The sequence below is a fragment of the Schistocerca nitens genome, chromosome 10, assembly GCF_023898315.1.
Source record: "Schistocerca nitens isolate TAMUIC-IGC-003100 chromosome 10, iqSchNite1.1, whole genome shotgun sequence".
Classification (NCBI taxonomy): Eukaryota; Metazoa; Arthropoda; class Insecta; order Orthoptera; family Acrididae; genus Schistocerca; species Schistocerca nitens.
Window position 1 is genome coordinate 28,675,303 of NC_064623.1, and position 27,077 is coordinate 28,702,379.

Consider the following 27,077-nt stretch of genomic DNA (forward strand, 5'->3'; position numbering starts at 1 on the left):
ACGGAGGAAATGTCCAACCCGGCCGAGAATCGAACCCGGACCCACTGCGTGGAAGGCAAGCACGTTACCACCTTTTTTTTTTTTTTTAAAAAATTCATTTTGTTCTATATTGTTCGTTGAATTTGTTCAGGGTGGAAGTCCGATGACACCCGTTCAGTTTGTTCGTTGATTCGTTCGCTCAGTTTTTTTATTACAAAGTACCCAGCTAACGCGAATTCTTTACAGACGAATGGAAAAACTGGTAGAAGCGGACCTCGGGGAAGATCAGTTTGGATTCCGTAGAAATGGAACACGTGAGGCAATACTAACCTTACGACTTATCTTAGAAGAAAGATTAAGAAAAGGCAAACCTACGTTTCTAGCATTTGTAGACTTAGAGAAAGCTTTTGACAACGTTAACTGGAATACTCTCTTTCAAATTCTGAAGGTGGCAGGGGTAAAATACAGGGAGCGAAAGGCTATTTACAATTTGCACAGAAACCAGATGGCAGTTATAAGAGTCGAGGGGCATGAAAGGGAAGCAGTGGTGGGAAGGGAGTGAGACAGGGTTGTAGCCTCTCTCCGATGTTATTCAATCTGTATATTGAGCAAGCAGTAAAGGAAACAAAAGAAAAATTCGGAGTAGGTATTAAAATTCATGGAGAAGAAGTAAAAACTTTGAGGTTCGCCGATGACATTGTAATTCTGTCAGAGACAGCAAAGGACTTGGAAGAGCAGTTGAACGGAATGGACGGTGTCTTGAAACGAGGATATAAGATGAACATCAACAAAAGCAAAACGAGGATAATGGAATGTAGTCGGGTGATGCTGAGGGGATTAGATTAGGAAATGAGACACTTAAAGTAGTAAAGGAGTTCTGCTATTTAGGGAGTAAAATAACTGATGATGGTCGAAGTAGAGAGGATATAAAATGTAGACTGGCAATGGCAAGGAAATCGTTTCTGAAGAAGAGAAATTTGTTAACATCGTGTATAGATTTAAGTGTCAGGTAGTCGTTTCTGAAAGTATTTGTATGGAGTGTAGCCATGTATGGAAGTGAAACATGGACGATAACCAGTTTGGACAAGAAGAGAATAGAAGCTTTCGAAATGTGGTGCTACAGAATAATGCTGAAGATAAGGTGGGTAGATCACGTAACTAATTAGGAGGTATTGAATAGGATTGGGGAGAAGAGAAGTTTGTGGCACAACTTGACTAGAAGAAGGGATCGGTTGGTAGGACATGTACTGAGGCATCAAGGGATCACAAATTTAGCATTGGAGGGCAGCGTGGAGGGTAAAAATCGTAGAGGGAGAGCAAGAGATCAATACACTAAGCAGATTCAGAAGGATGTAGGTTGCAGTAGGTACTGGGAGATGAAGAAGCTTGCACAGGATAGAGTAGCATGGAGAGCTGCATCAAACCAGTCTCAGGACTGAAGACCACAACAACAACAACAACTCAGCAAAGCAGGCGGACGTGAAATACGCAATGGACTAACACTGAGTAATGTGCGGCATCAATTATGTTCAAAACAACCAACCAAACAAACAACAAAACAAAGGGAAGCATGGTCTTCCATTTTCTCTCTTACACATTCATTTGTATTTCTTTCCCTGCTAATTCTTCCAGTACTACTGATAATTCTAACATTTATTACGTCATGTATGTATTGTACGAAAATTACCGAACCATGGTTTTGGCAGAGCGCAACTTTAGACGCAACACTACACACCCACACATTACAGTCACCTACACGTAACAGATACACTTACACAACTGTCGAACTTCGCGTCCGAGAGGTGCCAGCGGGAATAACGAAAACCTTTCTGCCGGCCGGAATGGCCGAACGGTTCTAGGCGCTACAGTCTGGAACCGCGCGACCGCTACGGTCGCAGGTTCGAATCCTGCCTCTGGGATGGATGTGTGTGGTGTCCTTAGGTTCGTTAGGTTTAAGTAGTTCTAAGTTCTAGGGGACTGATGACCTCAGAAGTTAAGTCCCATAGTGCTCAGAGCCATTTGAACCATTTTTGAAAACCTTTCCAATTAGGCGGCTGAACCTGCTCTTCGAGGTCTCCCAGCCATTCGTGCCATACGACTTTACGTCCTTCACCGGAAAATGTCGAGTTGAGGCGAAGATGCGCTGGCTTTACCAGCCGTTTTGCTTGTGTTACGAAAAAGGAGGAAACGCGATACATGGAGTGAAGAGTGGTTAAAGATACGGAAATCTCAGACGCATATTAAGTACTCTCAGTAAACACGTTACGGAACCTGTCTCCCACTCTCCCCATGTTTCTTCTTTGTCTCCCTATATAATATTGTATTCTTTGACTTTTCCTGCATTACACTGCAACCTTTGTACATAATGTAATCTAACAGGACAAAATAAAAATTGAATCAGGTCAAATCACTGGCGAATGCTTGCTCAAGCCTCCTTACCCTTGGTATACACGCTGAATCATGCACACTCCGAAAGTTGTCTTTAAATAACAAAAATATGACTGAAGTACTCTGTTTCTGATTGCATGCCAGTGCTGTGGTAGTAACTGAACTGTCGTAACGTGAACGACAAGTTGCACTGTAAAAGTAATTAACTGTCGTAATGAAAAGGGAAGTCTCATACTGTAAAAGTTAGCACTCTGACTATAAGAATTTTCTTTATTTTTATTTTATTTATTTATTTATTTATTTTCGAGCTCCGTGGATCCTTGACGCGAATGTATCGCTAGGATGTAGAACCTGTCAGGTTATTACGGTAATAGCCACATGTAGATGATCATGAAGCAACCAATTTAACATATACACTCCTGGAAATGGAAAATTTGCTCCGGACACTGCGAGAGGGCTGCACAAGCAATGATCACACGCACGGCACAGCGGACACACCAGGAACCGCGGTGTTGGCCGTCGAATGGCGCTAGCTGCGCAGCATTTGTGCACCGCCGCCGTCAGTGTCAGCCAGTTTGCCGTGGCATACGGAGCTCCATCGCAGTCTTTAACACTGGTAGCATGCCGCGACAGCGTGGACGTGAACCGTATGTGCAGTTGACGGACTTTGAGCGAGGGCGTATAGTGGGCATGGGGGAGGCCGGGTGGACGTACCGCCGAATTGCTCAACACGTGGGGCGTGAGGTCTCCACAGTACATCGATGTTGTCGCCAGTGGTCGGCGGAAGGTGCACGTGCCCGTCGACCTGGGACCGGACCGCAGCGACGCACGGATGCACGCCAAGACCGTAGGATCCTACGCAGTGCCGTAGGGGACCGCACCGCCACTTCCCAGCAAATTAGGGACACTGTTGCTCCTGGGGTATCGGCGAGGACCATTCGCAACCGTCTCCATGAAGCTGGGCTACGGTCCCGCACACCGTTAGGCCGTCTTCCGCTCACGCCCCAACATCGTGCAGCCCGTCTCCAGTGGTGTCGCGACAGGCGTGAATGGAGGGACGAATGGAGACGTGTCGTCTTCAGCGATGAGAGTCGCTTCTGCCTTGGTGCCAATGATGGTCGTATGCGTGTTTGGCGCCGTGCAGGTGAGCGCCACAATCAGGACTGCATACGACCGAGGCACACAGGGCCAACACCCGGCATCATGGTGTGGGGAGCGATCTACTACACTGGCCGTACACCACTGGTGATCGTCGAGGGGACACTGAATAGTGCACGGTACATCCAAACCGTCATCGAACCCATCGTTCTACCATTCCTAGACCGGCAAGGGAACTTGCTGTTCCAACAGGACAATGCCCGTCCACATGTATCCCGTGCCACCCAACGTGCTCTAGAAGGTGTAAGTCAACTACCCTGGCCAGCAAGATCTTCGGATCTGTCCCCCATTGAGCATGTTTGGGACTGGATGAAGCGTCGTCTCACGCGGTCTGCACGTCCAGCACGAACGCTGGTCCAACTGAGGCGCCAGGTGGAAATGGCATGGCAAGCCGTTCCACAGGACTACATCCAGCATCTCTACGATCGTCTCCATGGGAGAATAGCAGCCTGCATTGCTGCAAAAGGTGGATATACACTGTACTAGTGCCGACATTGTGCATGCTCTGTTGCCTGTGTCTATGTGCCTGTGGTTCTGTCAGTGTGATCATGTGATGTATCTGACGCCAGGAATGTGTCAATAAAGTTTCCCCTTCCTGGAACAATGAATTCACGGTGTTCTTATTTCAATTTCCAGGAGTGTATAAGCAGTTACATGAAAAAGGACATCCAGATGTCCAATAATTACACACAAAAATTCAGATAACACAGATAATAGTACAGTAATGACATAGATGATTGCATAAGTAATAGTGCAGTAATGACATGGATGATTACATAAACAAATTTAAAGTAATTCATCTAAAAAATATTCCGCCAACAAGTGAAATGCTAATCTACATAATCAGTTCCATTAGAAGTGCATGAAAATAAACAAAAATTCAAGAAGTATTACACATTATCAAAGAATTCCTGTAAAGAATAGAAAGAATTATCCAAAAGATAAAGTTATGGTTTTGTTTTGAATTTATTAGGATGCCAAATGACTGATTTGATATGGACAGGAAGTTTATTGAACACTTTTATACTTGAATAATGAACTCCTTTCTGTACCATGCTGAGATTTTTTAAATGTTTGTGAAGATCATGTTTTCTTCTTGTATTGTGATCATGGTACGCACTATTCATCTTGTAAATTGCATAATTTTTGTTCACGAAGCACATTAGTGACAAGATGTATTGACAAGGCATGGTGAGGATCCCCAGCTGTTCGAATAAATTTCTGCAAGAAGATCTAGGATGCACTCTACTCATAATCCTGATAACTCTCTTCTCTGCAACAAAGACTTTATTTGCTTGTGGTTGTTTTCCCCAGAATACGATGCCATATGTCATAAGTGACTGGAAATAACCAACATATGTAGTTTTGATTGTTTCCATGCCACAAACAGCTGCAATTGAGCGAATGAAAAATGCTGCTGAATTCAGTCTTTTACATAGGTCAGTGATGTGCACAAACCAATTCAGTTTGTTATCAATATGTGAACCCAGAAATTTGGAAGATACAACTTTCACTATTTCTTTGTCTTCACATTTTATTTCAACATTTTCGATTTTTTGTTTACTGTTTGAAACTCAGTGAAATGAGTCTTATTAACATTGAGGGACAGACCATTTGCAGTGAACCAATCTAGAGCTTCTTGGAATATAGTGGTCGTGGTGTTCTCTAGACTGCAGTTGGGTACCTTGTCAATCATAATGGTTGTGTCATCTGGAAATAGGGTGAAATGTGCTTTTTGGGTCAACACCATGAGAGGTCATTTACAAAGATTAAGAAAAGTAAAGGACCAATCACCGAGCCCTGCAGCACTCCACATTTTAATGCACCCCAATCAGAGCTGGCAGGCGCCTTTGAACAATTGTTTAATACTACCTTCTGATTTCTGTCATCTAGATACGACTCAAGCCACTTCCCTACTTTATTTTTTAAGCCATAATGCTCAGCCTTTCTTAGTAGAATCTTGTGATCTACACAATCAAATGATTTGACAGATCACAAAAGATTCCAACTGGTGACATTTTCTTGTTTATTGATCAATGGTATAAACTGCCTGAATAATTAACTTGTACATGAAACCTAGAATAACTGGCTTTGCAAATATTGATCATAAAAATTGTCGCTGAATAACATAAGTTAGCCCTGATTGAATAAAAAAAGTCATAAACTTTTCTCTGCACAAATCTGGATAAAGCGTTGCAGTAGTGCTCTGTCTTGCGTGCTGGTATGCTAAAGCTGCAGCTTACTGTATCTACACAGAGACATTCGAGAGGTGCAATGTGTGCTCTGTTAATTGCAAATCGAACAGTTTATCGAACATATTTGGTTGGATGAGCCATTAAAAAGAATTGTAAGAGAAAGGTTCTTAAGAAAATGAAATATGCGCAAAAATGACAACACCATATTTATTTGTATATTGCGGAAAAGTGCTCAAGGCAGGTTTTAAATTTAATGAACTTCTCAACATCCAAACAATACACTTTCCTATCCTACAAATCTAACAACTTTCAGTACAATAAACAAGTTAGTTCGATGGCGCAGCAATAGTGAAAAAAAAGTAACATTAGTGTATTTACCTGACATTCCATTAGATTTCTTCCTTCACAAATCAGTCAGCCTTGTTGATTGAACCACATGATGAATTGAGACCTTAAATTTGAATCATAATATTGCCATAGATTCCTGTCTCTAACAGTGTTTTACATTATCAGTCTAACTCCAACACAGTAGAACTTCGACTGCTCTACCAACGCTAAAAATTGACCGCTCCACGCTACCCTCGCGCAGCTCAAAGATACTCGCTTAACTTCTGCGATACAGCTTACAACATCGCTGCTTGCTCACAATCGATTCAATACCAAATTACCGGCCATTACAATTGCGACACCAAGAAGAAATGCAGATGATAAACGAGTATTCATTGGACAAATATATTATACTAGAACTAACATGTGATTACATTTTCACGCAATTTGGATGCATAGATCCTGAGAAATTAGTACCCAGAACAACCACCTCTGGCCGAAATAACAGCCTTGATACGCCTGGGCATTGAGTCAAAGAGAGCTTGGATGGCGTGTTCAGGTACAGCTGCCCATGCAGCTTCAACACGATACCACAGTTCATCAAGAGTAGTGACTGGCGTATTGTGACGAGCCAGTTGCTCGGCCACCATTGACCATTGACATGGGGTTTTATTAGAACCAAAAAATAGAAACGTTCAAAAAATGTCCGACAGGTGGCGCTTCATCTGATCAGAATAGCAATAATTAGCATAACTAAGTAAGACAAAGCAAAGATGATGTTCTTTACAGGAAATGCTCAATATGTCCACCATCATTCCTCAACAATAGCTGTAGTCGTGGAATAATGTTGTGAACAGCACTGTAAAGCATGTCCGGAGTTATGGTGAGGCTTTGGTGTCGGATGTTGTCTTTCAGCATTCCTAGAGATGTCGGTCGATCACGATACACTTGCAACTTCAGGTAACCCCAAAGCCAGTAATCGCACGGACTGAGGTCTGGGGACCTGGGAGGCCAAGCATGACGAAACTGGTGGCTGAGCTCACGATCATCACCAAACGACGCGCGCAAGAGATCTTTCACGCGTCTAGCAATATGGGTTGTTTTTTTTTTTTTTTGGTTCTAATAAAAACCCCATGTCATTCCAAGCATGTGTGTCAATTTTTACCTCTCTATCTACATTATTCCATGGTTTTCAAATTTATACTGACTTTTTGATCACCCGGTATGTATGGCGAAGGTACTGTGAATATCCCGAGTTCTTTAAATAAATGTCTGCAAGGTGATCTCGGGTGGGCACCAGCTATTATTCTGATTACACGCTTTTTTCTCTTAGTGCCGAATTGCCCCAAAATATGATGCCGTATGAAAGCATCTGATATGTTTATCACCAAAATTTCTCTTCAAGAACATGTCCTCACTTGCGCGATGCAAAATCTCTTCACAGATTGCAAGACGAAGATGTTCCTGGTCTTGACCCATGGGCCGTGGGACGAACTTGGCTGCATCACGATGCATTCCGAGATGCTGTGTCACGATTTCATGACATGATCCAACTGAAATATCACATTCTTCTGCAATATCTCGGACAGTCTGTCTTCGATTGGCAAGCACAATTTCGTGGACAATCCTGCTTGAGCGTAGTCGGTAGGCGTCCTGGTCATTTTTAACTTCCATCCGGTCATTTTGAAACCGCATGAACCATGCGTAACACCGAGCACGGCTTAAGTACTCGTCACCGTAGGCTTCATGCATTATTTGATGTGTTTCTGTAAAGGTTTTCTCGAGTTTCACTCTAAATTTAATGAGGAAGCATTGCTCCGCCATCTCGAAATTCGTAAACTGTGCGACACAACGTTCTATTCCATACAGCACTGAACAGACATACAACAATGAAACTTCCGGCAGTTACACATTAAACACAGGCATGTGCAGGGATGGCAACCGCATTTCGCTCCAACACATCACTGGCGCCAAATTACGAATGTTCCGGAATTTTTTTTTAGAGACCTCAGTCGCTGTCACTCGGACCATACAACGATGAATCAAAACACATTGTTGTCACCTGCTTAAGGGGGGGGGGGGGAGGTGGTAGGATGTCAAACGGGCCGACTTGGAGCAGGAGAGGCACCACAGGACATTTTAATTTCCACTGTCTATACTTTTACAAATAAATTCATAATACTTTAACAGCATGACCGGGAAGGATTCAGGATTCATACTCATAGCAGTGGAAGCTCAAAAATGTAACAAAACACATTTTTTTACATGCGAAATTTCATCATTTTTTCACTTACTACTGGCTGCATTTGTTGCTATAGGTACACTTTTCTTCCTAAGTAAGAGAGATTCTTCGATGACTTTTGCACAGCATACAAACCATAGTTACAGGTGTATGAAACGCTAGAAGTTATTTAACTTATGAAAAAATGAATGAACTGTTACATTCTAAACTTCATTTTTAGAAAAAACTCAAGTTTTATAGTTGATTATGTCCATTTTTTCCACAGTTTTTAATAGATTTGGAAAATTGTAGAGTTTCATACACCTGTAACTACTGTTTGTATGGTATGAAAAATTCATCGAAGAATCTCTCTTACTTAGGAAGAAAAGTGTACCTATAGCAACAAATGCAACCAGTAATAAGTGAAAAAATGATGAAATTTCACATGTAAAAAAAGGTATTTTGCTACGTTTTTGAACTTCCACTGCGATGAATGTGAGTCCTCAATCCTTCCTGGTCCTGGTGACAAAGTTTTATGAATTTATTTGTAGAAGTATAGACAGTAGAAATTAAAATGTCCTATGGTGACTTTCCTGCTTCAAGTCGGCCCGTTTGACGTCCTACCCCCCTTAACACTTTGTTGCTCCAGTTTTGGAACGAAATACAGCAGAGGTTCTGCGTGCCATGGATTCGAAAAGCACTCGGTAGTTTTTGGAGATTCGTGGCTCCAGATGCCTGAGCACAAGCCACGCAGTCCCTGTAAATGTCGGACCGGCGGTTTGCGGGCGCTCCATTGTGTCCCAGGAGCGTTCCATCGAGTCCAGACTACGCCACCTGGAGAGAAGGCCTGTGCGCTGGGCAGCTCGCCTGCCGAGAGCAGTCATACAGTTCCGTCCATCCAAGAGCAGCTTCTACTGGCAGGCACTTCTAGAAACGCTATTCTCTGGCTACATATTATCATTTCTAGCGTCGCACATCACTATTTCAACAAAATTTCTCTTATATCAATTATTTCATACGCTAATACATTAAAACTTACCTGTTTCTACACTGCAAATCAAAAACTTATAACGGGATTGATGGTTTCATTAGCCCTATACACTTCTTTTTAACTACACACAAATTAGCACTTTTAATAATGAAAACACCAGGATCTTTCCATGTGAAATCCACCAGTACAAAATTTAATTTAACGTTGATGATTCGGAATTTTGCGTATTTCATTTTATTCTATTAAAATGATGAAAAATCCAAAATTGAATATTTTTTTTGCTTTATATTTTATAGTTCTTAATTTTTAAAATGACCAAAATTCTGCAATTTATGTCTTGCTTTGAAACCTTAAAAAGGCCACAATGCCAAAACCATTTGAATTACAGACCTGAAATTTGTACCACTTTATTCAGTTTCTTCTAAGGTTTAAAGATGTGTGCTACTTTACTAGTTTCACAAAAACTCTGAATTCTTCCAAACCCATTTTTTTTAATTCTTAAAATTTCAAAATTAGAGTTCCTTTAAAACTGTTATTTACACACTATTTTTAATGTATGCGCTAAATCTCATGATGGTATTTCAGTGGGAACATATTGAAATATATTTTATTTTACTGCAATTTACTTTGCCAACTATATTACAACTCTTGCAGACTGGTTCATGAGAGTTACGATAAAATGACATAAACAAGTTACTTGTGGTAGCAGTTTTTGCAGAGGCTGTATATAAATTGCAGTAGTTTAAAAGAAAAAGGCCTTTTTCAAGCTACACATTAACTGTTTTTTTTTTATTTAACTTGTGCACACACACCCATTTTGCCTTATTTACAAGGCGTCTTCAGTGGGTGTCGGATTAGCGTCTAAAGCTGTTTGGCTTAAAATTATAACTAACAGAAAATAAATACTACGAAATAAATAATAATGAAACAAAACCATTAAATTTTATTGACACAATAGTGAGCTTCGGGAGAAATCAATTGTTGAAAGGAAGAAGGTGCTCAGCCAGGATGCTTAGTACGTGCCACCCGTCAGAGTCGTATCCAGACGTATCAGGGGTTTCGTACCACTCCAACGGCACGTGCCCCACACCATTACAGAGCCTGCACCAGCTTCAACAGTCCCCTGCTGACGTGCAAGGTCCACCGGTTCATGAGGCTGTCCCCATATCCGATGCAATTTGAAACGAGACTCGTCCGACCAGGCAACATGTTTCCACTCATCAACAGTCCAGTGTCGGTGTTGACGGGCCTAGGCCAAGCGTAAAGTCTCGTGTCGTGCAGTCATCAAGGGTACATGAGTGGGCCTTCGGCTCCGGAAGCCCATATCAGTGATTTTTCGTTGAATGGTTCGTAAACTGATACTTATTGATATCCCTGCATTAAAATCTGCAACAATTTGCAGAAGGGTTGCACTTCTGTCACGTTGAACAATTCTCTTCAGTCGTCATTGCTCCAGTTCTTGCAGGATCTTTTTCTGGCAGCAGCGATGTCAGAGATTTGATGTTTTACCCGATTCGGGATATTCACGGTACACTTGTGAATGTGACAACTGCGCCAGACACTTGTTGTCTTACGAGGGGGGACCCAAAAGAAACCGGATTGTTGTCATAAAAATTTATTGATGAACCTTTTTACAAAATTACTTCAGTCACCTTGTCATGTCTCTTTTCCCACTGTTCGAAGCCTGTTTGGAACTCTTCAAGTTTGATACTGTCCAGTGCCCTTTGCGAAGCTGTTTGTTACCGCCTCCACATCGTCATAACGCTCCCCTTTTAGCGTTTTTATCATTCGTGGAAATAGGAAAAAGTCGCACGGGGCTAGGTCCGGCGAATACGAAGCGTGGGGAACGACAGACCACCCCTGAGATACCAAATAGTGGGTCACTCGTAAGGGCGTGTGTGCTGGAGCGTTGCCGTGATGCAGAAACCAGTCACCTGATCGCCAAAGTTCCGGGCGTTTCCTCCTCACATCCTCTCGCAGACGCCTTAAAACATCCAAGTGACAGCGCTGGTTAACAGCCTGGCCAGGGAGTACGAATTCCCGATGCACAATTCCACGAACATCAAAAAAGACAATGATCATCGCCTTCACATTTGACCTCACTTGCCTTGCTTTTTTTGGTCTGGAAGAGTTGGGAGTCCTCCAATGGCTTGACGCTTGCTCGGTTTCTGGGTCATACCCGTAACACCAACTCTCATCCCCTGTAATGACTTTGTTGAAGAAGTTTGGATCACGTGTAATCTCTGTTTTCAAGTCCTGACACACATTCATGCGGGTGGTTCTTTGCTCCTGTGTGAGAAGGCGCAGAACAAATATAGCAGCAACACGTCTCATGTGCAAATCCTCACTCAAAATCCGCTGGCACGAGCTCCAACTGATTACTGCCTCTGCTGAAATTTGGTCGATCGTTTGGTGACGATCCTCGTTGATCTTTTGGCGGACCTTTTCAATGTTCTCCTCATTTCGCGATGTTGAAGGGCGTCCAGAACGAGCTTGGTCTTCAACACACATCTCACCACGTTTAAAGCGCCCAAACCACTTGAAAACCTCTGTGCGCTGATAGCGTCCTCCTGGAAAGCTTCCTGAAGCATTTGGTGTGTCTTCATTGCAGTTTTTTTATGCAGGAAACAAAATTTCACACACTCCTTGTTCTTTTAAAGTTGCCATAACGACTTCGCAGAGGTAATCCGTCAACAGTCAGAGAAACACAATACCACACTTGCACGTTCAGCTCTACACTGACGCCGTCTGTACAGCTGTTTCATGAAGGTCTCTACTAACACCATCTAGCGTGAGAACCCTGCACTACGTCTAAGAGTGGCAGCGCCCTCAGATTCCGGTTTCTTTTAGGTCTCCCCTTGTATATAGGCGGTGCCTAGTGCAGCGCCGTATTCTGCCTGTTTACATATCTCTTTATTTGCATACGCGTCCCGACACCAGTCTCTGTGTATTAACCAATTACAAAGAACTTGCATGAGCATTGAATGAGAAAACAAAGCTACACTCCTGGAAATGGAAAAAAGAACACATTGACACCGGTGTGTCAGACCCACCATACTTGCTCCGGACACTGCGAGAGGGCTGTACAAGCAATGATCACACGCACGGCACAGCGGACACACCAGGAACCGCGGTGTTGGCCGTCGAATGGCGCTAGCTGCGCAGCATTTGTGCACCGCCGCCGTCAGTGTCAGCCAGTTTGCCGTGGCATACGGAGCTCCATCGCAGTCTTTAACACTGGTAGCATGCCGCGACAGCGTGGACGTGAACCATATGTGCAGTTGACGGACTTTGAGCGAGGGCGTATAGTGGGCATGCAGGAGGCCGGGTGAACGTACCGCCGAATTGCTCAACACGTGGGGCGTGAGGTCTCCACAGTACATCGATGTTGTCGCCAGTGGTCGGCGGAAGGTGCACGTGCCCGTCGACCTGGGACCGGACCGCAGCGACGCACGGATGCACGCCAAGACCGTAGGATCCTACGCAGTGCCGTAGGGGACCGCACCGCCACTTCCCAGCAAATTAGGGACACTGTTGCTCCTGGGGTATCGGCGAGGACCATTCGCAACCGTCTCCATGAAGCTGGGCTACGGTCCCGCACACCGTTAGGCCGTCTTACGCTCACGCCCCAACATCGTGCAGCCCGCCTCCAGTGGTGTCGCGACAGGCGTGAATGGAGGGACGAATGGAGACGTGTCGTCTTCAGCGATGAGAGTCGCTTCTGCCTTGGTGCCAATGATGGTCGTATGCGTGTTTGGCGCCGTGCAGGTGAGCGCCACAATCATGACTGCATACGACCGAGGCACACAGGGCCAACACCCGGCATCATGGTGTGGGGAGCGATCTCCTACACTGGCCGTACACCACTGGTGATCGTCGAGGGGACACTGAATAGTGCACGGTACATCCAAACCGTCATCGAACCCATCGTTCTACCATTCCTAGACCGGCAAGGGAACTTGCTGTTCCAACAGGAAAATGCACGTCCGCATGTATCCCGTGCCACCCAACGTGCTCTAGAAGGTGTAAGTCAACTACCCTGGCCAGCAAGATCTCCGGATCTGTCCCCCATTGAGCATGTTTGGGACTGGTTGAAGCGTCGTCTCACGTGGTCTGCACGTCCAGCACGAACGCTGGTCCAACTGAGGCGCCAGGTGGAAATGGCATGGCAAGCCGTTCCACAGGACTACATCCAGCATCTCTACGATCGTCTCCATGGGAGAATAGCAGCCTGCATTGCTGCGAAAGGTGGATATACACTGTACTAGTGCCGACATTGTGCATGCTCTGTTGCCTGTGTCTATGTGCCTGTGGTTCTGTCAGTGTGATCATGTGATGTATCTGACCCCAGGAATGTGTCAATAAAGTTTCCCCTTCCTGGGACAATGAATTCACGGTGTTCTTATTTCAATTTCCAGGAGTGTATTTCCTGACAACAACTTGCAAGATAGGCAAGCAGAGGGATGCCTACTGTACCCTATCTGCACATTAAATCGTTAATCCATTACAACGCAACAATTAATTTAGAAACTCCAGTTGTCGATTGAACAGCACATCAAACTGTTCTAAGGCATCAAGCTCGTTCAGCGGAGCTGTGGGGCAGTAAGCCTCCTATATAAACATCACCCCCCCCCCCCCCCCAATCTAGTGAACCGTGCAGCAGTATCCTATCCCCAGTCTGCTGTGGTGATAGGTCGGACGGCCGTGTTGTAGTGGAAAATCAGAATCTCGCTCGTCAGGACTCGTACACCACCAAATGCAGTGATGACTCGAAGCAGCGACCTGCCCCCATCCACCACCAAACCAAGCGTGTCCCTTTTTCTTCCACCAGTTTGCGACGATCTGGCCACAGACGCCAATCGGGAAAATGTTACTCTTTTCTGCCAGCAGCGTCTTAATGCCACATTTAACAAATTCCCACTCCGGAATGTTGTCAGTCACGGTCCAGTCAGAGCACATCTTCCTTGCTGGTTTGTCCAAGAAAATTCCCTTCTGACGTCAGCAGGCGATGGGTGAATGAGAGCATAGTTTAACACTTCAAACCTCATTCCCAGACTTGTACTTTCCGATATAAATCGTGATGTCCCAGCAGGCACTTGAAACTTTTGCCCTCGGCCATCTCAAGAGATGAGTCGTCCCACAGGCGAGTAACCGCAACTTCGACTTCGTGAAAAGGACTGGTAGGTTCCCCGAGTTTCCGCCGATGACCACTCGACGAGTGCGAGCTAGCACAAAGCTCTCAGCTCCCACGATACAACTACCGCATTCAGAGCATGGTGCGGGCTGTGTATTCACAGACTGGACCATTAGCCCCTTTACCGACGTCCACCGAAATTTTATAAAATGCATTTCCTCATCATAAATCAATGTAATGCGACTAAAGTGTGCTGCATATCAACAGTCGTGACCAGTGGCAGATAAATGTAGCATAAATGGAAGGAGGCAAGGCAGGTGGCTTGTAACCTTCCAACACCACCTCAAGGGTCGCCCAGCACTGAATGCCAAACAGTGTGGCTAATGAGGAGCTGCCTGGTCATTGCATCCCGTTCATTTTAACTCCCTACGCACAGTCACTAGGTGAACTGCTGGTAGAACTCATGAGTGATTTGCTCTGCTGATTTCATTTGATATTTTGCACCTACGCTCCACGAGTTCTCCGTCATAATGATGATTGGAATGGACTTGGTTTGGCTACGAAGTCTTTCGCGACGTATTTCTTGAGTAAAAATCTCTCGGTGTACATGCCGCGTCAATTCAGGATAAAACTCCAAGCTTTCGACCGCTACCTCCATGGTCGTCGTCAGGGCTAAAACTGACTGTCGTGAACTAGCGAGGTTCCCACTTAATAATAACTTTCATAGAGACAACGGCTATGGACTTAGCAACACTTGGAAGAGTGCACTGGATAAAGAAAAATCGCAGAGAAAAACTTCTCGCACTTTACCTCCTGATTCAAGGGATGGCGCTGCAAGCAACGCGGGATAGCAACTACATCTATGGAAGTAGAGGGCACCACTTCACTACGCGCCATATCGCTGACATATTCCAGCCAATCAGAAGCCGTCCTTTGCATATAAAAGTGGGAACCTCGCTAGTTCGCGACAGTCAGTTTTAGCCCTGACGACGACCATGGAGGTAGTGGTCGAAAGCTTGGAGTTTTATCCTGAATTGACGCGGCATTTACACCGAGAGATTTTTACTCATGGACTTGGTTTAGCTGCGGTCGTTCCTTCGCATTTCCACATCACATTTGCATCACCAACAGTTGGCTTTACAGCCCCTGACGGATTTGTTACTCAAGTGACATCCAATTACTATTCCACATTCAAAGTCATTCAGCCCTCCTGCCACACCGATGTCACCGCTTCTCTATAGATAATCCATTTATGGTGATGGATCCGTCACTCATGACATCTAGTGGTCAATTCCGCATTACGTAGGGTGTGTGGGTACTTCAGATCTTGTAGTGTGCTGAAGACTATCTACAGGATCACTGCTTCCGTTCAGTAGACGAACACATGAACTTCAATATATGAATCATGATCTGTTAAAAGGGCTTAAGCGCAGTTTCGCCTATTTTAGTGAAGTACACTACTGGCCATTAAAATTGCTACACCACGAAGATGACGTTCTACAGATGCGAAATTTAAGCGACAGGAAGAAGATGCTGTGATATGTAAATGATTAGCTTTTCAGAACATTCACACAAGGTTGGCGCCGGTGGCTGACATGAGGGAAGTTTCCAACCTATTTCTGATACACAAACAGCAGTTGACCGGCGTTGCCTGGTGAAACGTTGTTGTGATGCCTCGTGTAAGGAGGAGAAATGCGTACCATCACGTTTCCGAGGTTAAGGTCGTATCGCGACATTGCTGTTCGCTTCGGTCCAGATCCAATGACTGTTAGCAGAATATGGAATCAGAGGGTTCAGGAGGGTAATACGGAACGCCGTGCTGGATCCGAACGGCCTCGTATCACTAGCAGTCGAGATGACAGACATCTTATCCGCACGGCTGTAACGGATCGTGCAGCCACGTCTCGATCCCTGAGTCAACAGATGGGGACGTTTGCAAAACAACAACCATCTACACGAACAGTTCGACGACGTTTGCAGCAGCATGGACTATCAGCTCGGAGACCGTGGCTGCGGTTACCCTTGGCGCCACATCACAGACAGGAGCGCCTGTGATGGTGTACTCAACGACGAACCGGGGTGCACGAATGGCAAAACGTCATTTTTTTGGATGAATCCAGATTCTGTTTACAGCATCATGATGGTCGCATCCATGTTTAGTGACATCGCGGTGAATGCACATTGGAAGCGTGTATTCGTCATCGCCATACTGGCGTATCACCCGGCGTGATGGTATGGGGTGCCATTGGTTACACGTCTTGGTCACCTCTTGTTTGCATTGACGGCACTTTGAACAGTAGACGTTAAATTTCAGATGTGCTACAACCGGTGGCTCTACCCTTCATTCGATCCATGCGAAACCCTACATTTCAGCAGGATAATGCACGACCGCATGTTGCAGGTCCTGTACGGGCCTTTCTGGATACAGAAAATGTTCGACTGCTGCCCTGGCCAGCAAATTCTCCAGATCTCTCACCAATTGAAGACGTGTGGTCAATGGTGGCTGAGCAACTGGCTCGTTACAATACGCCAGTCACTGCTCTTGATGAACTGTAGTATCGTGTTGAAGCTGCATGGGCAGCTGTACCTGTACAAGCCATTCAAGCTCTGTTTGACTCAATGGCCAGGCGTATCAAGGCCTTTATTCCGGCCAGAAGTGGTTGTTCTGGGTACTGATTTCTCAGGACCTATGCACCCAAATTGCGTGAAAATCTAGTCACATATCAGTTGTAGTGCAATATATTTGTCCAATGAATAGCCGTTTATCATCTGCAATCCTTCTTGGTGTAGCAATTTAAAGGCCAGTAGTGTATATTATCTGGATCTTCACACATAAATACATACATTAGTGTTAAAAGGATTTTACTCCTACCTAGCCTTGCCCAAACAGTGAGGTTTCATGTAGTGCCAGTAGAACTTAAGTCCAGGACATAAGTCCTGTTAACACCAAGCTCTGTATGTGAACAGAATGAATGGCGTTGCACATGGAAATAATAGAATAATCTGTGACCACAAAGATAATAGAGAAAAAGCTGCGAATTTCTTGCTTTTTATTTATCATGATTGTTTTAGAATTTGAAGATGGGTGAATTGGCGTAACAGTCAATGAAACAACAAAAAATGTTAAAAAGAGGAAGGGTGAGGGGAACAACACTTTATTTTCAAGGAGTATAATAAAATTAGCTGATGTAAAAGGATTATAGTATATAAACAGTCGCAAGAAACTGCGAAAATCGTCGAATCATGTGCTATTATCTGTAAAATCATTGATTTCGTGCCAGGGTTAAAAATCATAGTTTATGTTTGTTTATTATCTGTTTGGATGTTCTTAAAGTATTGAATGATATTACTCCTGGAATATTGTTAGATAGCTCCAGAAATGTAAGAGATAACCTGTTTTACTTGATTTTAGCGGTCATTCAGGAAAATTTATTAACCCACTATTGAGTTTAAAAAAGAAATAATGCTTTCAGAGCAAAACATATGATTCTAGTTGAGAATAACAATATAAAAAAATAGGAAACACTATTTCTGGAATATTTTTACAAACGAATGTTCTTTCTTTCTTTCTTTTTTTGACTCATCAGTCATCTGACTGGTTTGATGCAACCCGCCACGAAATCCTCTCCTGTGCCATCTCAGGATAGCTCTTGCAACCTACGTCCTCAATTATTTGCTGGATGTATTCCCAATTTCTGTCGTCCTCTACAGATTTTGCCCTGTACAGCTCCCTATAGTACCATGAAAGTCATTCCCAGATGTCTTAACAGATGTGCTATCATCCTTTCCCTTCTCCTTGTCATTGTTTTCCACATATTTCCTCCCTCTCCAATTCTGCACAGATCCTCCTCATTCCTTATCTTGTCACTCCACCTAATTTTCAACATTTGTCTGTAGCGCCACATTTCAAACGCTTTGATTCTGCTGTGGTCCAGTTTTCCCATAATCCATATTTCACTACCACACAATGCTATGCTCCAAAGGTACATTCTCAGAATTTTCTTCCCCAAATTAAGGCCTACGTTTCATACTAGTAGACTTCTCTTGGTTCGGAAACCCTTTCTGCCAGAGCTAATCTGCTTTTTATGACCTCCTTTATCCATTCATCAGATGTTAAGTTTCTCAAAGTTCTCATCTCTGCTACTTCTCATTACTTTTGTCTTTCTTCAATTTACTTTCAGTCCATATTCTGTGTTTATTAGACTGTTCAGTCCATTCAGTGGATCATGTAATTCTTCACTTTCACTAAGGCTGGCCATGTCATCAGCGAATCTTATCACTGATATCCTTTCACCTGGATTTTGTTTCCTCTCTTGAACCTTTCTTTGTTTCCGTCATTAGTTCTTCGATGTAAAGATTGAACAGTAGGGGCTAAGGACTACATCCTTGTCTTACATACTTTTTAATCCGAGCACTTCGTTCTCGGTCTTTCACTCCTTGTATTCGCTCTTGGCTCTTGTATGTGTTATATGTTACTCGTCTCTCCCTATAGCTTACCCCCATTTTTCTCAGAATTTCGAACATCTTGCACTATTTGACACTGTCGAAGGCTTCTTACAGGTCATCAGATCCTATGAATGTGTCCTGTTTTTTCTTTAGTGTTGCTTCCATTATCAACCGTAACGTCAGAACTGCCTCTCTGCCGCATTTACCTTTCCTGAAGCCAAACTGACTATCATCTAATGCATCCTCAATTTTCTTTTCCATTGCTCTGTATATTATTCTTGCCAGCATCTTGGATGCATAAGCTGTTAAGCTGATTGTGTGATATTTCTTGTACTTGTCAGCTCTTGCAGTCTTCAGAACAGTGTGGATGACATTTTTCCAAAAGTCATATGGTATATCGCCAGACTCATAAATTCTACACACCAAAAATCGTTTTGTTAGCACTTTCCCAACGATTTTAGGAACTGTGAGGGAATTTTATCCATCCCTTCAGCCTTATTTCATCTTACGTCTTCCAAAACTCTTTTAAATTCTGATTTTAATACTGGATCCCATATCTGTTTTATAGCGATTCCTGTTTCTTCTTCTGTCGCGTCATGTTGCTGAAGTTGTTTTGGCTTTTCTATATATGCTGAGTCAGTCCTTCTGACAATCATTTCTCTTTAGCTTTCTTCACATTTTTCATGCAGCTGTTTCGTCTTAGGTTCCTTGCACTTCCTATTTATTTCATTCCTCCATGGACTATAATCACTTTAAAATACATCTAAATTACTTCTGAAATGAAAATTGTTGTAGTAAACATATCCAAGCATGTAGCAGAAGCTATATTAGTTTGAATGGAATCCACAAAATTCAACCATATGGCAAACATTTTTTTCTGGTGTATCAAACGTAGAGCCAATGGAGTTAAGCACATTTAACAAGTCTTGATTCATCTGTAATTTTTAGTTTTTATAATTTGTAATCAGAATACACCAGATTTAAGCCAAGCCTGACTTCATCCGATAGATTGTGCTGTGTATGATCAATGGACTAAATACAGGCTTATTCTAAAAGGTTGACCAACTTTCAAAACTTCGCATTTATTGAAGTACAAATCTGAAACGAACAAGCTTTATACCAACGAAAAGAGGGAGTTTCAAAGCTTTTTTCGGAGTGTTTGAAGTCAATTTAATAAATTTAATAATTTGTACTTAATTATTTTTTAATAATTATTTAATGATGAAATGTGACAAGTATTATAAATTTTCAATGTGGCCACTGTTGGCTGCACGGCAAACATCGATGTGGTAGCCAAACTCGTCCCACACACTCGAAAGCATATCTGCTGTTACTGAGTGCACGGCAGCAGTGATCCGGTTCTGCAGATTGTTCAGAGTGGTTTGTAGGGGCGGGATGTAAACGGCTGCCTTTACATAAACCAATAAGAAATAGATGCAGGGTGTGAGGTGAGGAGATCTCGGCGGCCACAAGTGCAGAGCCAGGTCCTCAAGTCCCCTGCGACTGATCCAGCGCTGAGCAAGGGAATTGTTAAAAAAAAAAAAAAAAAAAAAAAAAAAGCCTCGCACATTACGGTGCGGAGCTCCAGACTGTTGGAAAATTAAGTTCTGGGAATCTTCCATAACTTGAGGGAATAGCCTTTGTTTCAATATGTCCAAGTACGTGATTTTCATTGCAGTTATTTCCACAAAGAAAAATGGTCCGTAAACCTTTGTACAGCATACGGCACAGAACGCACTGATCTTCGGTGAGTCTCTTTTGTGTTGCAATGGTGAATGTGGATTATCCAAACAGCATATGTGAATATTGTGTCTGTTGACTTTTCCACAAACGTGGAACGTCACTTCATCGCTAAAAATTACACACTGTATGAATGTGTCACCCTCCATCTTTGTTAGCACATAACCACAAAATGCGAGACGCTTCTCTTTGTCATTGGGGTTGAGAACCTGCACAGGTTGTAATCGGTAGGGTTTGTACAGCAAACGCTGTCTCAAAACTTTCCATAAAGTTGTTTGGGGTATTTCAAGTTCTCAACTGGCTCTATTACTAAACTTACTGGGAATGCACACAAAACTTTCTTGAATCCGTCAGACACAGGGGCGCCCCCAGTGGGGGTGGGGGGTGGGGGGCAGTAGGGGCTGTTCCCCCTTGTGAGAATTCATTCAGTTTACGAATATAAAAAATACCTGTAACTTTAGGGCTCAGTTATGTATGATTTAAAATACCTGCAAAATTACCACTAAAATAACCGGAAAATATCGATAAAATGACGTAAAAATGATATGAAACATATGTAAACAGAATTACAGGATGAGCTAGAGCAATGAAAAACTTTAAAGGAGAATCGAACTAAAATTAAAAAAATGATGATAAATTTAAAAATTGTGTGTTTTTCTTTAAGAAATCTCGTTCGTTGAAGATGTGCAAAATTATTATATATATCCATCTTACAGCTATTGCCTACGAAGTATCTTTATTTTTATTTCTACACCCACCTGGTAGAAATTAACAACAGCAAGTGAGGCAATGATGGGAATAATCAGTTGAACCAGCAGTTTATTGTTAACTTTTACAAATGTATTATTCAGCAACATCTAAGCGTTTTTCCTGAGGGCACGCCCATTGTTCGTTCTTTACATATTAAAAGAATCAGTTGTGTCATAAAGCGACGTTAAACACAAACGTAAAAAAATGATATCTTCCTTGAAAAATAATCTACGATACAGTATCTATATGACGAAAAATACAAAATTAAAGATAGATATCTATAGCCGGAATGTTCGAGATCTTAGTAACTGTAAACAACGCATATCTGATAAGGAAAGCCTGTTTACATGTTAACAAACTCTGGGCATTACTAATAAGCTATAATAAAATAAAGCGATTCTGCCGATCGACAAACTACTACATGTGTACGTGGTCCCATTAAGAATGGTACCCACGGTGAGAGTTCCATCTCGAAAATGTTGACTTATAGAGTACTAAAATGTCACCCTCTCTGTTCCCACCTCACTAGGTACAAACCTCTTCATAAACCTCAACTGGCAACACAATACAGTTGCACAACAAAACACACTCGGCAAAATTTTATTCTTTCAAATTTCAAATAATGGTTAACAATTGTCAGACGCTAATTTAAATTATCGTATTGTATTATGTTCCTTTTCGTTTGCTGAAGAAGTGTTCGAGGGTACTGTGTGGCCACTAATTTCGCTACTTGTCTGTAGAAGTATGCAGTATTCGTCATTGGAACTACTGTCAACGAACGTGATTTAGCAGGGTGTGGCGTGAGCTACCTTCATTTCCGGAACGTTCTAGGTGAGTCTTGCTATGTTCAAATAGGAACATATCGCATAAATATTTCCACATCCATCGCAAGAAACGATTATGAATGGTAAGAAAACAATTTACTGGCAGAATACGGTTCGGAAACATAAAATCTGGGAATATATATATTTTGTGTGTGGTGAAAATTTTTGCCCCCGCTGAGACAAAAACCTACGGGCGCCCCTGGTCGGACATCATCCTCTGACACTCGCTGTCAGCCTGTGCTTTTCCTCTGCACACACTCCCAGTATGTTTAGATTGCTTAAACCAACGAATAATGTTTTCGCGAGTTGGTTGTTGAATACCGAATTTGGTAAGAAATGGCCGCTGCACCGCGATTTGCGACTCACTTTTCGCGAACACAAGAACGCAGGAAACCTTGTGCTTCACAGTTGCCATCTCACTCACAACTGACAGGGAAACGGGATGACGGCCATATTGCCGCGCAAACTCTATCGGCCGCGTCGGAAACCATCACCGCCCGCGCGCCGCCGCCCGCCAAACACTTTGAAACTTCCTCTTTTCATTGGTACAAAGCTTCTTCATTTCGGATTTGAACTTGAATACATACGGATTTTTGAAAATGGGTCCATCATTTAGAATAACCGTGTATATAAATTAAAGTGACAATGAGCTAAAGAGCGAGACCTTCCGAGTAAAATTAACCCATTAGCGCCGGAATTAATTTTTTCGTGATTTTTTTAAAAAAATTGCGTTATTATGTCTGTAAAAGGCATAAATTACACAATTTTGTTTCGACAAAAGTCATTACCGCCATTAGCGAGATATTTGATGTTGCCACATGGTAACGCTAGGTGCTTTCACTACCTAAATTTGTATGTATTACAACTTCAACTAAAATAAGTAGGTTACTGAAATTTCTTATTACATATACAAGTTTTGTGGAAATTTATTATTCAGTCTTCATCATACAATTGATACTTTATAACACAGTACAATTAATACTCAAAAATCAAATCTTGAACTCAGCATTATTTTACATGAAATGGAATAAAACAGTCAATACACAATCCCACACTACACTTTGAACACATTGTTCTCACAATAGATTTACAGTCCTCTTGTGCACACCTTTTCTTCTTCTTTCCTTCTGTGTGCTGGACGAGGTGGTCAGTCTCATCAAACCTAATTGAATCTGATATGCGGCTGTCGGAACATGCCCTCGATGCAGGTCTCCCGGCTCCTTTTGGTAAATCTTGGTGTCTTTTCAAGTACACTGTTGCTAATTCTCTCTTGACATCAAGCTGAGAAATTGTTTGGTTTCTTGCTTTATTATACAAAATCCAACTGTTTTGTATGGCGACATTTAACATCCATGTAAATAAACACCAGTACCATTTCTTGCTTCTTATTGCAATGCGATAACATGCTAGATTCTGATCCATCTGATCAGTACCTCCCATATATGTATTATATTTCGTTACCAGTTTTGGTCTGGGAATCATTATGTTTCGCTTTTTTAGTTGCGAGAATGTCTTGACTTGATCATCTTCTTGTGCACCACATGAGAAACAGATCATTGTGACAACTGAGTTGTCCAGCCAGCGCACATACATTAATTCATCATTCTTCTCTATTGCTGTTTCAAAATATCCCCGATCTTTCTTGGAAAATAATTTTGGGGCTCAAGAAACACATCACCTTCAATATCGTCATTATAAAGAATCTCCAGCGCCTAAGCAAGCGAGAAACCTCTTCTAAAACAAAAAAGAGAAAATTCGTCCTTTTACTGAGTAAAAGTGCCTAGCGTTGCCATATGGCAACACCGACGTTCAAACGGCCTAAATGAACGTAATTTATTTCACAGCAAGCAGTAACCTCCAAAGAATATATATTTCGGTATTTAAAGCACAGACATACTAAAAAACCAAATTATATATCGTAAGTTACTGTGTAAAACATACTTACTCGACCTTATACTCCATTTTTCTTTGTCATTCAGCAAACAACGACTTCCAACACTGCTTACGCCGCAGAATTTAAATGTATTGTTAAAACTGTTGCATTGTAGTGATCTTTATACAGTCTTGCGAAACGGAATCCAGTGCTGCCAACACTCTCGCTTCGTTGATGTCGTGGAATCAACGATTTTAAAAAGCTGTTACAAACGTTGCCATATGGCAACACACGGCGCTAATGGGTTCTCTTTCTTCTTCACAGGGACTCAGAGAAAGGATCACGAAAGACAGGCGACGAGTTCGACTACGAAGTGCTGGTGACTGTGCTGGTCTTTCTTCGGTGCCTCAGAAAAGAGCTTCCCGAATTCAAGGTCACGTGCAATGCCTACGAAACGAGCATGTTTAACGACGTCGGCGTGATCTGGACCGGCAGTCGCTGCAAATACGCCCTGTTCGTGCAGCTGAAGCACATTGCGTCGAAGGAATCTGAACCGATAAAAAAAGTTGACCTGTTTTCGTCGAGTAGTAATAATAAATCCGACTTCAACATCAACAAGTACCACGATTATTACAAAAGAGTCGAGAAGCGTTTAAGAGACACCGGTATTCAGTACTCACTAGTGGTCTCAACAAACGTCTCCATGCACGAAAACGCCTGGGACTACTTCGACGAACGAGAGACAGATGCTCTCGTGGGTGCGGAACTTCTGCACACCGGCGGCTGTATTTTCGAGCTCGACCCCGTGGAAGTTAAAAATGATTTTGATCCCGGTTTTATGGAACGCTTCTTCATGTTCTGTGGACAGAAGGGCGTGAAAGAAATTAGGGATGAAATCTGCAAGGAACTCAAGCAGCTGTTAGGATCTGGAGCTGCGGAAACCAACAATGCGTGCAAAGAATTGTGCGAGTGTGTGAAGAAATGGAAGAAAAGGCTATGTACAAACCCTGAAAACCTAACTTGTAGCTGGTCTGAGTGGAAAGACATTGAAAACAAATACAAATCTAGTTCTTGTACTATTTCGTGAGTCTGTTGGTAATTTTTTCCATTATGTTTACTATTAAACAGTTAACGCTTTAGATATCTTATTTGACATTGTTGGAATGCAAACTCAAATATTCTTTCTGTCCGTAACTGGAATTTAAAAACATCGTATTTCAAGTATTATTGTGACTGTAGACACAGATAAGAACATATATTAAACACTTTATTGCTGCCTATATGTGTGATCTAGCCTAGAGCCAATAAACATTATACAAAAAGCTTACTTTTCTTTGTCTTTCTGTCGGTCTGAGAAATCTTTAGGGTTCAGGACGTGACATCTACAGTGGTGGGTGAATCGCCTGCTGGCAGATTGGGATGGAATCTTGTTTCCCTGATGAGGCAGGAGCTATGGAGGTGTTGGTAAGTGGAATCGCGCGGCTCCAACAACCCTACCACAACAAAGGTCAAAAATTAATTATGATTGTAGTGTTGCTCACGCTGCTAAATATTGCATTTTCGGGCAACAACAAAGTTATATTATGTGGCAGGTGTCATTAGAGCACAGTTAATAAAGTCATTTCATGAAATAATGGATAAACCAGGCACTCATCTTTTCGTGTTTCCCACGCTGGTCTCGTTGTGAACTCATGGCTCAATCGTCGGAAATCTAGGTAGTGATGATTCCAAGGTCGGATGCAAAGAGGCCTAGGTGTAATTCTGCGATATTCAGAAGTTTTATAAGTGTGTGTTTCATAAGCCATTCTTGAAGATTAATCTTTTGCAAGTTAGGACAATGGTGATGTAAAAAAGTAATCAGCTCTCCGAATTTAAGTTACACTTCTTTTTTATTACTTTTGTTGCAATATCACGTAACTCGTTCCAGAACATCACTTCACAATATAAAACATACTTAAAAATATCTTCCTCACTGTTAAAGTTCACATTTCATAAACTGACTACAATTTGCATCTTTTTAACATGACGACCAAAGCTTGACTCTCTAATAACCGCTTACGCGTCCAAAAATCAGAGTTACAGGTACGTCAAAGATCATAGTGACAAAAGAAAGAATACACATAAGAATAATATCATTGCAATATATACATATAGATGTTTCGAAGTACCTCTACATTAATGAAATCAAATCTGAATGTTGTCACAGAAGTATGTTAACTATTTTACAGAAACACAGTAGAATATTGCTGGTATCGAGAGGCTGAGGTGAGGTGCCGTAATAGTTACGTAATTAAAGTACCATTACACGGCGAACCGTCAGTAAAAGATCTATGGTTATAATAGTTCTTTATTTGTGTCAGCTACAAGGATAGAAGCCCTGCTGCAGTGACGGGTTGCCAGTCTGGGTGGTCATGGTGCACAGAGAGTTACTATTGAAATTTCGGGACAGCACTTTTCAGAAGGAGTCGGACAACATATTACTTCCCCCCACCTACATCTCACGTATTGACCACGAGGAGAAAATTCGAGAAATTAGAGCCAGTACATAGGCTTACCGACAATCATTCTTCCCACGCACTATTCGCGAATGGAACAGGGTTGGAGCGATCAGGCAGTGGTACCGAAAGTACCCTCCACCACACACCATTAGGTGGCTTGCGGATATACTGTAGATGTGCTGGCATCAGCAGTTCACGACACAGCAGGCAATGCTGCCATCAGCGTGTTGTCAGCGATGTATGACAGAAATAACTTCTTATGCCTTGGCAGACGGTGTTTAAATCTCGGTGATCAGCATGACGAAAGCGCTGACCATGGGTGATGGTCAGCAACTGTGTAGGCCCACACAGGCTGGAACTACAGCACCATCTACATGGCTACTCTGCAAATCTCACTTAAGTAACTGATACAGGGTTCATTGAACCACCTTGACAACAGTTCTATCTTAATCCACTCTCGAACAGAAGGCAGAAGAAACGTACATCTACATCTTCCCGTACGAGCTCTGATGTCCCTTGTTTTATTATGATGATCCTTTCTCCATGTGTAGGT

At 42.6% G+C, this 27,077-nt stretch overlaps 1 protein-coding gene across 1 annotated transcript in view; it reads left to right on the plus strand.

Moving 5' to 3' along the window:
- Nucleotides 1-25,353, plus strand: part of LOC126210522 (uncharacterized) — a 29,124-nt gene extending 3,771 nt beyond the window's left edge. Inside the window, exon 2 of the mRNA XM_049939769.1 lies at nt 24,351-25,353. Within this exon, the coding sequence (XP_049795726.1) occupies nt 24,351-25,113 (763 nt within the window). The 3' untranslated portion in view covers nt 25,114-25,353. The remainder of the gene's footprint in view (nt 1-24,350) is intronic.
- Nucleotides 25,354-27,077: the final 1,724 nt, after the last annotated feature.